The sequence below is a fragment of the Copadichromis virginalis genome, linkage group LG22 (assembly GCF_057382275.1).
Source record: "Copadichromis virginalis isolate Kocher_CV1m ecotype Utaka linkage group LG22, C_Virginalis_male_GT1.1, whole genome shotgun sequence".
NCBI lineage: Eukaryota > Metazoa > Chordata > Actinopteri > Cichliformes > Cichlidae > Copadichromis > Copadichromis virginalis.
The window spans coordinates 14043971-14057673 of NC_140638.1; the positions used below are offsets into that span (position 1 = coordinate 14043971).

A 13703-nucleotide genomic window follows, 5' to 3' on the forward strand; every position below is an offset into this window, starting at 1 on the left:
GATTTATTTGTGACATACAGCCTTTTTAACAAAAAGTACAGCGTTTAAAAATAATTGTTTTTCGTTTCCATCTGTGTGCCATTGCAACATTAGTTTACACACACACACACACACACACACACACACACACACACACACACACAGAAATGCTGTTAAGATAGCAGTGGAGTCTGTTAATATGAGGAGCAAAGGGATGAGCGTGCATTTGGATACAGTAATAATGAACAGGTGGGGCTATTATGAAAAAACAGCTGTGATTTTAAACTAGAAAATGCAAAACAACCTGATGACTTCATGGCTGTGGGATGAGGTAATTCACTGCAAGACTCACGAATAGAAACCAGGCTGTAGTTCACAAAAACACCCAAACAGAAGATTTTTGGGACAATCTTCCATAGTGTAAAGCATCACAGATGTCCTAAACCTTTGACCAAAGCAACCAAAAAACCGTTCAGACTGAAGAAGTTGGATACATTTCTGAAACATTAGCTAGAGGCTGATTTATCAGGACTACAACTTTATTGAGATATGCACCATGAACACGATGAGGATGAGAAAGGGGGGGGAATGGCTGTGTTAAGGGTGTGTAGCAGGACGGGTACTTTTTTGTTTCTGAGCAAATATCTCCATACTGTCAGCTGGAAGCAACATCAGACTGCAGCACATGAAAAATTGACTCAGTGAGTATTATGCAGTCATAATTATTATGCATAATAATGCATAATTATTCAGTTCAATTATGCATATATTATGCATAATTGAAGCTGCTGGAACAGTGAGGTGCTGATGAGAGAGAGTAGAAAGCAGAGGAGAGCTAGTGAATAAGGAAGTGCAGCGGATTACTATGGAGAAGGAGAGGGCAGCTATGAAGAGGAAGGAGAGTGGAACAGCGCTCGGTTGAGATGACATACCTGTAGAGATGTCTAGGAGAGAGGGCAGTGGAATTTTTAACTAGTCTGTTTAATAGTCTTGGAGAGTGAGAGGATGCATGAAAACCCATGCCATGAAGAGATGAGAAAGAGTTAAGAAAAGTGGTGATGATCAATGAGGAGCACTATGACTTAATGCTGAGAAAGAGCGTTGAGTGTGTTGGTATTTGAGGACTGTGGAGAAAGCTTATATTAGGATGCCAAGACAGGAACTGTGGTACTGCATGAGGAAGGTGGGAGAGGTGGAGGTATGAAGTTAGTAGAAGCAAGATAGAATATGTGTGTGTGCATGAAAAAGCGACAGATGGAAAGCTGAAGCTGCGAGGAGCAGAAGTAGTGAAGGTGGATCAGTTTAAATATCTGGGTTTAATGCAATGCAATGGACAGCTTGCAAGAGAGGTGAAGGGCCGAGTGCTAGGGTGGAGTGCGTGGAGACGAGTGTCAGTGGTGATTTGTGACAGAAGAATAGTTACAACAATGAAGGTGAAAGTTTCTAGGATGGTAGCGAGACCTGCTATGATGTATGGCACGGAGAGGCCTGGCCTTCTGTTTCTGTACAGGCCACGCCTCTGTATTCAGGTGAATAAATTAGCCTGTGAAGGGAAATGCGTTTGTTATGAAAAAGGAAATTTTTTGTTGTAAATTTGAGGCTGTAAACATGCTTTTTATGCTGTAAAATTGGGCATGTTAACATTTAGAGATCGAACTATTCTGAAGACAGCTCCTCAAGTGTTCACTAGAGGAACTGCAGCTTTTCAGCTCTGGAATAAAGGTTGATTAGCTGAACACGTGACTTTTTAGTAGAGACCGTAAAGATTAATAATAAAGATAAATACTCTAACTTTGATCAGAACCCCGATACAATAACGCTTTGAGAGAGGGCGGGGATGTTGACGTTTCTCGGGCGGAGTGATACTTCTGCACTGTTTAAACAGTGGAAGAGCACCTGGCCTCACCTGTCTGGAACTTTGTTTCCGCTTGCGGGAAACGGCAAAACTGGCGACTTTTAAACGAAGTTACGGATTGTCTCAGTGATGTGACCGGATTTAAAAACAGGTAAATCAACCGTTAACTTTTTTAAAAGATATATTTTAAAACCCGGTGCGGCGAAGAATCAACGGGCTGAGTCGTACTAAATATAGAGTTGCTAAACAAGTTCTGGCTGAAGCTACTTTTTCTTTCACGGGCTTCTAAAGTTACTCTACAGTGCATTTAAAGGCCCAGAAACGTCTCTGTGACACCTTAAGCCTTCACAGCAAACTCTAGACAATAAACTTGATCAACAGTGACCTGTTTTTTTTTTTTTGTTGTTGTTTTTTTAAAGTGAAATACCGATAATGTGGACCGGTCGTCCAGAAGCAGAAGTATTTCCTGAGAAATCGCAGCGGCTGCCTCACATATTTTAATGCGTGTACAGCTTTGAGCACTCCTATCTCATTTTCTTAAATGTTTAAGAAAACAAAACATTTGATAACACATTAGATCTTTTTTCCTAACGACTTTGCACGATATTTTCAATCCTGAACAGCTCAAATCAGATTAATGGACGATGCAGCTGATTCTTGGTTGAGGCCTCAAAGTGGTGAAATGCCATCAGAACTGCTTTAGTTCTCAATGTCATAGATTCAAAGAGGTGCTGGAAACGTTCTTCAGAGATGTTGCTTCATGTTGATATGATTGCATCACACAGTTGCTGCAGATTTGTGAGCTGCGCATCCATTATGGGTCTGCTGTTCCACCACATGTCAGAGGTGCTCTGTTAGGTTGAGATCTAGTAACTGTCAGTGCAGTGAATTCATTATCATGTTCAAGAAACCAGTTTGAGATGATTTCAGCTTTGTGACGTGGCACGTTATCCTACTAGAAGCAACTATCAGCAGATGGGTACATTGGTCTCAAAGAGAGATGGTTAGCAACAGTACTCAGGTTGGTACTAAGGGGTCCAAAATATACCACAAGAATGTCCCCTAAATTGTTACATCACAAGCAGCCTGAAATGCTGATACAAGGCAGGATGGAGCCATGCTTTCACATTTCTGCCAAATTCTGATCGTACAATCAGAATGTTGCAGTAGAAATTGAGACTCAAAATAAAATGTTATTTGTATAGGACATTTTCAGAAGAATCTCAAGCAACAATAAAATGAATCAAATACAAGTTTAAAAAGAAGCATTTTTAGCTGCTTGTTAAAAGGGATCAAATCCATTGATCAGAGGCTCAGAAGGATGTAATTGCAGATCTGGGGGCCACTGTTAAAAAAGCTCTCAGCCTTGTGTGATGCGGGCCCTGATCACTTGACCTCCAGGACCTTGCTGGGAATGCAAGGATGTAAAAGTTCACTGATGTAACCTGAAGTTTGTCTGTGCAGAGCTCTAAAAGTCAAAGCCAGATCCTTAAAGTAGACTCTAAAGATAATGGGGAGTCAAGGCGATTGAATTAACAATGTTGTGAAGTGGGAGCACTCAGGAGATTTAGAAGATAACCTATAGAAGTTTCAAGGAAGCTTTCTTAAGACAAGTGAACAATGAATTGCAGTAATCCAAATGTGATGAAATAAAGGTGTGAATAACGATTTTCCCTTCAGAGTGTGACCCAATGAAACTGAACTTGGTAATATTTCTCAAGTAGAATCCAAGAGTGAACCAGAGATTTAACGTAAGCATTCAAAGTAAAGGCCGAGTCAGAAGTTACACCTGAGAGAAGATTTAGCTAACATGGCAGAGGATCAAAAATGTCCATAACCTTAGACACAAATCTTTTCAAAGCACAAAAAAAGGCTTCTGTTTTTGCTTCATTAAGTAGAAGAAAATTGTCAAACATCAAACTTTTAATATTTTCTAAATCCAAGAGTAACTATACAACTTAGAAAAATCTTGGGGCTTAAAGGAGGCATACAAATGAACTTCATCTGCATAGAATGATCCAAAAAAGTACTTAATAGTGCTCAAACTGTGCTGAAGAGGGACGGAAACAGCCTTCTGGTACACCGTAGGCAGGAGAATAGGACCTAGACTTGGAAGCAGTCATGGGAAAGGACCATTCAGGCAGAAGTGATCAGAGTCATTTCAAACCAGGCCACGATACGCCCACCCAGTATCTCAGTTAACTGAGCAAAAAGTGATCGTCAACATTTCTGAAGGTAGACATCAGCAGAACAGATCAATCTCCTGCATGATTGATCCGGGGCTGGGTGGCGGGGGCAGCACCTCCCTCTACCCTGCCACCTCCTCCTGCTTGTCCTTGGGAACACCAAGACATTCCCAGCAGTGGAACCTGGTGTGGCCTTCTGCTGCTGTAGACAATCTGCTTCAAGTGTTGTGCTGTGTATTCAAAGATCCTCTTCTGCATGTCTTGGTTGTAACAAGTGGTTGTTTGAGTTACTGTTACCTTCCTATCAGCTCAAAGCAGTGCGGTAGTTGCTGGTGAAGTTGCTGCCATGTGATTAGCTGATTAAATATTTGCATTAAAGATAAATTCAACAAGCGTACCTAACAAAGTGGCCTTTGAGTGTACATCGTGATCTCCTAATAATTTTCCCGTTCACCCTCTGGATTAGTCGTTTATTGCATTTGCGACTCAGACACGTAGTGATTCATGTATTAATCCTGTCACATAAATCAGAGCTGCAGTAACATGTTGTATGCACAGTGCTGGTATGTGTGACGACAGAGTGAGCCATATCTGGTAACACGCCCATGATAAACAGTGAACTTTGATGTTTTTATGAAGCTCAAGTTGAAGCAGGCTGCTGCTTCAAGCATCGTTATAATGTTTTGTTCCCTCTCTCACAGAGAAATGCGAACAAAGAGGACTTTTAGGAGCTGGTAACAACAGATTCTCAGCAGTGCAGCTGGTATTGACTGGAAGTAAAGAAACACCAAGAATGGCTGACCTAATCAACAACACAAGTGAGGAGCTGGCATTTTCACCTGCTGCTTCAACTGCAGAGCCACAAACGCCAGTAAGTAAAAAGCCACAAGAACACAACGGCTTGGAGGACAAAAGAAAGCTTACAGATGATGAGGAGGAGGAGGAAGAAGAAGAAGAAGATGATGATGCGACCAGCTCTGCTTTTCTGGAGCCAAGCACTTTACCGTGGTCGGCAGGCAGAAACAGCAGAGCCCTTACAGAGCAGGATGAGGGAATCTCGTCAGAAAAAGGAGGATCAGAGCTTGACGAGAGGGACACGGGAATCAGCAGAGGGAGCCAGGACCTGTCAGAGGAGCAGAGCCAGGAAGAGAGCGATGTGAAGAGCAAGACCAAATGGAGGGAGAGCATGCCCGAGGGGGAGAGGTGGAGGGACGATGAGATTAAGGTGAAGCAGGGTGATAAAGAGGACGGCTCCCTCGCAGATGATGAGGAAGAGGAAGACGAAGGGGGATTAACATGGGTCTCGGAAAAATCATCTCCAGGTTTCACGCCACAAGTCACGATTTTGAATCACTCCACGAAAGAGGTTCCCGAGGTGAGCAGGCCACTCGGAGAGAAGGAGGTGGAGCCGGAGATAGAGCACGACTCCGTTGTAGAGTTTTACCCGGAGTGGACAACCAATGACGACAAGTACTGTGAGTATCCCGACCAACCCAGACTCTGCTACACCCAGCCCACTTTTTTTATTAGCATTAATAAGGACCTACTCCTTGCACCGCTGAAATCTTAGTGCTTAGTGCTCTTATTCTGAAAAGTTGTTTCATTTTTGTTTTCAAAGTATTTAAAACTCCATCACAGTCATGAGGTGAGCAGCCAAAGTTGGCACACAGGCACATATCATTGATATCAGGTATTACGATGTCATCGCATTCCTTAACAACCTACTAACTGGCTGAAACAGCCTATTTGTGGCTTTTACGCACCTAGCACACCTTACAAAAAGAACAGTATTTTAATTTCACACCAATAAAATCTTGAATTGTGCTATATAGTACTCTTTTTAGTACTCTTGGATCTGTCTTTATATGGTTACCTGAGACTCGAGGCTCTACTTGATAGCACAGAAGCTCCACCTTCATGAGGGGCTGCCAATCAGAAGAGGAGCTTGTTTCACACAGTGGGTGAACTGAGGAGCTGCATCAAGACTAAGTATGAGAGAAATCAGGAAGTGTGACTCATGCAAAGTTACTCTATTAAAGTCAAAGAATAAAAATATGGAGTAGTAATTGAGGATAATAGGTCCGCTTTAATTTGATGATCTAATCACATGTTGGTTCTGTTCCAAGTAGGTTAGCGTGTTTTCTGGAGCGCATTTTCCCCCAGTGAGAAAGTCATTGGTGACCCGGCCTAGATCTCCCTTTTTTATTTTGGTGCTTAACTGGAATTAATGACACGTAATTATGTCTTTAGGTGAATCATGCTGTGGCTTCAGGATATGTTGTGTCATCTTTTTTGGCACAGTCTCCTTCCTGCAGAGTTACTTTGGCTAATCATAAACCGTAACTGTGTTCTTCCTCCTCAGACCTGTGTGAGCATATCTGCAAGGAGAAACTGAGGGTGGTTTTGGCGATGGTAGCTGCAGCAATACTTTTCCCTTTCCTGGTGTGGGGTGGTTACGCCCTAATACCTTTTGATTCGCCAAAGCTTGAAAGCGCCCCCCTCAGGGTGGTGTACACACTGCGCTGCGCCTTTTTTGCCAGCGTGCCCATCCTGCTCGGTGAGACTTTAGTGTTTTCCTGTGTTTAAAATTGTAATGCACCAAAGCAAATCTGTCATGCAAATAAGAAAATGAGGTGACTATGATCTTTCTCTGCAGGCGTGGTGGTGCAGGGCCTCGCCCGGCTGCGTTACAGCGCGGTCAAGCCCCTCGTTCAGAGTAACCTGTTGAACATACAAGTGGCCGTGCACTGGCACTACGTCAATGAATCGCTCGGCCTCTTCCTCTTCTACTTCCTGCAGCTTGCTGTCATGGCAACCTACATCAGCCAGGACCTCATCAAACTGGTGCCGCTGCTTACCATCGTATTTGTTTTTGGCAGGTACGTGTTTGTGTGCGTGTTGTCAGCAACTGGTAGTTCAGTGATGAAAATATTATGATTAGTTTATACCTACTGAATGACACTCTCATAAGACTCATCTCTCATAAGACTTTTCAGACTATCTAAACATGGAGCACAGCAATGATTAAGTAAAGGAGGGTTCTGTGTCAAGCCTGCATTGGTGCTCTCTGGGTACTCAAGCGCCAGAGATATTAATTTTGTGTTAAAGTGTGATTGTGATGCTGGCCAGCGGTGTGAATGTGAGAGTTTTTACTTGCATCTGTCTAGGATGTACCCTGCTTCTTGCTCACTGTCAGCTGGTATAGGGTCATCTTCCCTTAGCCCGAATTAGATAAATGGTAAAGAAAATGCTGATATAGATGGAATTTTATGGATGGAATGATTTTCCAACTTCCTAACAGACCGTGCAGAAGCTCAAAGAATCCCAAACAAATACAGAGGGAGATGTTTTAAGAGCTTGAAAAGATTAGACTTTCCAAAGAAAATGTCATGTATTTCTGTTTCTGGTCTATACTTGCATCGCTGTACCAGTGCTGCTGCAGAGGTACAGTGGAGATAAATTATACGTTTGTGGTGATGTCACTGTTTGCGTGCAACATGGTCACTCTTGTGTGACCTCATCAGAAGCTCGAATGTCCTCAGCAACACTAATATCAGGAGGGACTAGGACCTCTGGTATAATAAGCTGACATGGTGTCACACCTCTTCTCTGCTTCTATAGCAAGGAGGCTGTCTGGTGAAAGGCTCACTCATGGTACTCAGAGAACCGGGGTTATATACATAACCTTAAAGTTCTGGTCTTTTACATGTGTTGATGGGCAGGTTTTGTCTGAGTCACAAAAGTAAATTAAGGAAATTGGTGCAAGTTTTGCATGTCCTCAGTACCAGTATAGGTGGTCACATCATTGTGCTTGACAAAACCAGTGTGTCGATCATAATAGGCTCGTATGATTGGAGTTTAACCATGCATTGCATTAACTTTTGATAATTTGTGCCAAGTAAGGGAATCATCAGCAGTTTTTGAAGGATTGTTTAAAAAAAAAAACAAAAAAAAAAAACCTCAACTAAAAGTTTGTCCAGATGTCCGCACGTCATAATGACCAAACCTATTACAGTTCATGCTAAGGGGGAGGGTTGATGACAACACTGTTGCAGTTACTTTACTAAAATCCAGGAGCTGTTGTACGTCAGTACGATTTATCCTCCATTAGCTATGATTGTCCCTATACAATGATCTGAATCCATGAAAGTTTTGTCTGTGATAAAGTTTTAAACCTGTTCGACTGTCACAGTCGTCTCTGTGAAACCTGGGAAAGGTGCTGAGCAGACAAAAGTCCAACTAAAGCTGCAAAGTCAGCGTGCTCAGACTCCGTCATTACTACGACTTCACTAGACTGACTAGGTCAAATTTCTGTGAGACAAAGTGCGGCTGTAGTGAGTGTTTTTTAAAAAGCTTTTAATGTGATTACTCCTCTGATCTTTAGGTCTACAACAGTGAACTCTAATCCCTTTAAAATGCTGCTTGATGCTTTAATTGGTTTTTATTTGGTTGCACATTAGCTCCACAAGTATGAGGTAAAGACTGTGAAACCATTACTTTCAAATTGTACTGTGCAAGAACAGATAATCATCTTCACTTGTAAAAAAACAAACTGTTTTTGTGCCCCAGTTAAATGAATAAATGAGGAGAAGCTGAAGAACAAAGTTTCTTTTCAAACTTTAAAGAATCATCAGACCAAAAAGCCTTTTTAACAGCCTTTTAAATAAAGTTTCACTCTTTGTTCAGTCAGTGGCTGAACAAACAAACATGACCCCTCGATCAGTTTTACTAAATTGAATACAGTGAAACTATTTGCATGCTCGAGCACGATTACCACAGAGAGGGTGAATAACTTGTTATATAACCTGTTACTTCCTGCTGTTTCTCTGTTGGACTCGTCATGCCTCTAACTGCTTTCCTGCCTTTCATCATCTGGTTCAACTGGGGATTTGCCCTAAACCTGTCTGATCACCCGTACTGCTGCAGTTACTTTATCCACAGTTTAAAGCTTGCATTCAAAAGAAAAACATCTGCAGTGGGGACATCACAGTGCCGCCTGCTTACAAAAAACAGTGAGCCAGTCGTATCGATCCCTGGTTCAAAGAGTGTGCTGTGGGACTCTGAAAACTAGTGATAAGTCAAGGGTAGCTCATGGTTTATTTCTCAAAAATTGCAGTCTGAAATTGCACTCAAAGATTATTTTTTTTAGTTTTTTTTACCTTTGTGCACGTCATTATATTTTGGGTAATCTGCATAAACCAGGGGTGGGCAACTCCTGGCCTCAAGGACCGGTGACCTGTAGGTTTTAGATGTGTCCTTGAGCCAACACAGTTCCAACTGTGATTTAAATGGCTAAATTACTTCCTCAACATGTCTTGAAGTTCTCCAGAGGCCTGGTAATGAACTTATCATTCGATTCAGTTGTATTGACCCAGGGTGATAACTAAAACCTGTATGAGGCCTGGAGTTCCCCACCCCTGGTATAACCAATTAGGAGCAACATACAGTGGCTTGCAAAAGTATTCGGCTCCCTTGAACTTTTCCACATTTTCTCACATTACAGCCACAAACATGAATCAATTTTATTTGAATTCCACTTTAAAGACCGATACAAAGTGGTGTACATGTAAGAAGTGGAACGAAAATCACACATGATTCCAAACATCTTTTACAAATAACTGAAAAGTGGGGTGTGCGTAATTATTCAGCTCCCTGAGTCAATACTTTGTAGAACCACCTTTTGCTGCAATTACAGCTGCCAGTCTTTTAGGGTCTGTCTCTACCAGCTCTGCACATCTAGAGACTGAAATCCTTGCCCATTCTTCTTTGCAAAACAGCTCCAGCTCAGTCAGATTAGATGGACAGCGTTTGTGAACAGCAGTTTTCAGATCTTGCCACAGATTCTTGGCTGGATTTAGATCTGGACTTTGACTGGGCCATTCTAACACATGGATATGTTTTGTGTTAAACCATTCCATTGTTGCCCTGGCTTTATGTTTGGGTCGTTGTCCTGCTGGAAGGTGAACCTCCGCCCCAGTCTCAAGTCTTTTGCAGACTCCAAGAGGTTTTCTTCCAGGATTGCCCTGTATTTGGCTCCATCCATCTTCCCATCAACTCTGACCAGCTTCACTGTCCCTGCTGAAGAGAAGCACCCCCAGAGCATGATGCTGCCACCACCATATTTGACAGTGGGGATGGTGTGTTCAGAGTGATGTGCAGTGATAGTTTTCCGCCACACGTAGGGTTTTGCATTTTGGCCTAAAAGTTCCATTTTGGTCTCATCTGATCAGAGCACCTTCTTCCACATGTTTGCTGTGTCCCCACATGGCTTGTGGCAAACTGCAAACAGGACTTCTTATGGTTTTCTTTTAACAATGGCTTTCTTCTTGCCACTCTTCCATAAAGGCCAACTTTGTGCAATGCACAACTAATAGTTGTCCTATGGACAGATTCCCCCACCTGAGCTGTAGATCTCTGCAGCTCGTCCAGAGTCACCATGGGCCTCTTGGCTGCATTTCTGATTAGTGCTCTCCTTGTTCGGCCTGTGAGTTTAGGTGGACGGCCTTGTCTTGGTAAGTTATACTTTTGCAAGCCACTGCATTTGGCATCAGAAGCTCTCTGGTTCCCATTTGTAGCCAATGTTCTGTTAACCTGTTACATCTGAGCATTCATAAATGGACGGTGTGGAATAGATTTTAGCATTTTATAAACCAGATTTAATAGGTAACAGCTGATTTAGACTTCTGCAGCGAGTCTTCGTTGAGCTGATGATGTCACCTACACACGTGGACAAGCTTCGAGGCTACGTTCTGCTTTTCATAAGCAGTCTGCTGCCAGCCGATTTTAAAAACTGCTGTAATAATGAATACATTTAATTTCCAACTCGGGCTGAGAGCTCTGAGACGATAATTAATTCTTCCTATACCACAGCACTTTGAGCTACATACTGAAAAATAAGGCCTCAACTCTCCAGTACTCCATCACATTGTGCCCTGAAAAAGATCTGACAGTCTCGAAAACACGATGACAGAAAATTAGGACACTTTAAAAAAAAAAAAAAAAAAAAAAGAAGCCTCTATTAGGCCATTAGTGCAGCTTTGAGTCATCAAGCACTCGATACAAAAACAGATGAAAAGGATAAAGGAGCTGCGCTGTCTAATGTTCCTGCTGAAAGGAGAGAGTGGGTGTGTGGGCTGATGCGGGCAGTGATCAGATCTTCTCTCAGTATTGTGTCCAGCTGCTGGTGACTGTGCTTCAAACAGAAATGAGTCTCATCCCCCTCTCGTTGCAGGCTGATCTACTGGCTCTGCCTCTCCCTGGGCAGCAGCGCCAGAGGCTTCGGCTTCGGCTTCTCCTTCTTCCCCATACTAGTCATGCTGGGCACCAACCTCTACTTCGTGTGCTCGTCGATGGGACAAGACGGCGTCTTTGACGTGGCGCTGCCCACCTCTGCTCCTCCACCCAGGCAGCGCTGGTGGGGTTAAAAGGGCGTGGAGCAGAAAGAGACAATGAAACCTGTAATATAATACTTGGAGTATAACGATACAGTTTTTGCTCACAGACAGCTCGTTCTGTCCTGGTGGGTCCAAGTTTTAATAAAGAAGTCATCTGCTGATGAATTAAATATGCTTTATGATCATTGATCAGCAGTGTTGTGTAAAAATATATATATTTTTGTATAATTTAGCCCTGATGCAGTTCATCATACGGGGCTGTTAATCAGTGACTTCATGAAAAGCTAAAGGATCACGACTTAGTGCGAAATGTTTCCTCGGACCTTTTTCTGTTTACAAAGAATTCAAACGTACGAGCTCGTTATGTTGTGGGTGAAGAAAGTGACTTTAAAAACTGGAGCGTCAAAATCAAAATCAGAAACATTTAATCAACCGTCCAATCATAAAACATATGACTCTGTACAGTTGTCTTTTTTTTCTTGTTTTTGAACTTCGCTTTGAGCAGACTGACGTAGACGATCCGGTTTATATAGATTTAACATTTTGGACGCCCTCATGAGACGATCCGTTCTTAGTGAGCTACAACTCTGTGGTCTCATGTTTTGTGCTGATGTAGTACTTTTTTGTATGTTTGTATATCTACTTGTTATTTTTTCACTTTAGGTCATATTTAGTGATTTAAACTTTAAAAATACACAAACTAAAACAAAATATCTGAACTCTCGACATAAGAGAATTAAAAGATTTTCAAATCATTGTCTTTCACTTATTTGTTTATTTTCACACTGCTGCTGCCAGCTGTGTGGCTTCTTAAACTTAATATTTATAACTGTGCCTGTTAAATGCACCTTTGTTGTTTTGATCAAAGGCTTTTCTTTGTTGATAGCAGCACAAAGTGAAATGCTATTTTTGGATTGTCTTTTTTTTTTTTTTTTTTTTGTGTCCAAAGGATGTTTTGTGTTTACCCCCCCTCCTGCTGTGAGTGGTAAATATGTAAAGAAAATGTCAATATTTGGGCCCCTGAATGAGTTCAATGAATCTTCATTATGAAACATGATAACAGTGCAGCTGATGATTCAGATTAAAATGCCTCATTTCATCAATTCTGTCCGGGAAAGGGTGAGTCAATGTTCTGAGTTTTGGCAACATCAGAATGTAAAGATGAAAAATGCCCCCAGTCCTGAAAAGCAGACTGCAGAGCCACGATCGCGGTGACCCGACGAAGCTCGAGGAGCGCCGTGAGTAACGCCGTATCAAAACCAGCAAACGGCGGACGTGAATGAACTCTGAGTCAGTGCCACAGGGTTGAAGTCCATTACTGCGTCTGCTCAGTGTAACGATGTGTTCAAATCAATAGATTCAGTCCTTGTCTAACAGAGTCCCTCAAACATCCCAGAACTGTGGTGCCAACACAAAGCTGCTTTACATCTGTGTAACTTTATTTAAGCAGTCATTTATTGATTCATTTTCGAGCTAAAATTTGTGAGTTGCAATAAAATTGCACAATGTACTTTTCCTTAATCACAATACAAGGCTTGTCAGCATTGAAGGGTGGACATGAGCTGCTTGAATGTTCTCCCACACACACACACACACCTTTGCCTCTTTAGACATGTGTCTTGGTTGGTATGTTTGCTTTAGTTTCCCCAGCCTTTGTCATGTCATGCGTGTGCGTGTACACACCCATTATTCCATATCAAACTTTTCCATGTTGGGCTTGTTGTGATCTGTCCAGGAATCCCAGTAAACTCACAATCCGATCGGGAACTACCCTTGAAGGGAGTTTAGAGCCACCTTCATTTGCCGACTTGTTTTCTCTCTCTGCATTTTATTTATTTTCTTTTGTAAATTATTAGAACCGACAAATGTTACTAAGGCTGTAGTATGGTCAGGCGGTTACTTTGAGGATTGATCCAGCAGCAACAGCCTGCAGTGAAAAACATGTTTGTTTGTTTGTTTGTTCGCAGGTGTGGCTACGTTTTGTTTAAACTGATGACCAAGAAGTCGAGTGTAAATTATAGTCTGGATCTAAAGTCCTGCAACAGTAATTCAATTTTTATCTAATGCCACACTTGTTTGCATTAAAAACAGCTTTTATTTCTCTGCTTTTACCAGTTTCCCCCCTGTGAAACATCAATGCAAACCCTTTAAATCACAATGAGTGAAGTCCATATACAATAACAGCGCCTTAAAAGATAATATTGGCTTTTTAGAAAAACTACAATTATTCATTCTTAAATCTCAGATGTTGTTGATGCACAGCTGCTGCTCACCTCCTCAGAGGTTGTG

The 13703-nt window shown here is 42.0% G+C and overlaps 1 protein-coding gene across 1 annotated transcript; it reads left to right on the forward strand.

The window, feature by feature from the left end:
- Positions 1 to 1709: 1709 nt before the first annotated feature.
- On the forward strand, positions 1710 to 12169 carry tmem79a (transmembrane protein 79a). The gene is made up of 5 exons (XM_085446671.1): positions 1710 to 1985; positions 4722 to 5495; positions 6383 to 6577; positions 6677 to 6899; positions 11252 to 12169. The coding sequence occupies exons 2-5, from the start codon at positions 4814 to 4816 to the stop codon at positions 11442 to 11444; spliced, it is 1293 nt and encodes a 430-aa protein (XP_085302797.1). The 5' UTR covers positions 1710 to 1985; positions 4722 to 4813; the 3' UTR covers positions 11445 to 12169.
- The last annotated feature ends 1534 nt before the right edge of the window (positions 12170 to 13703 follow it).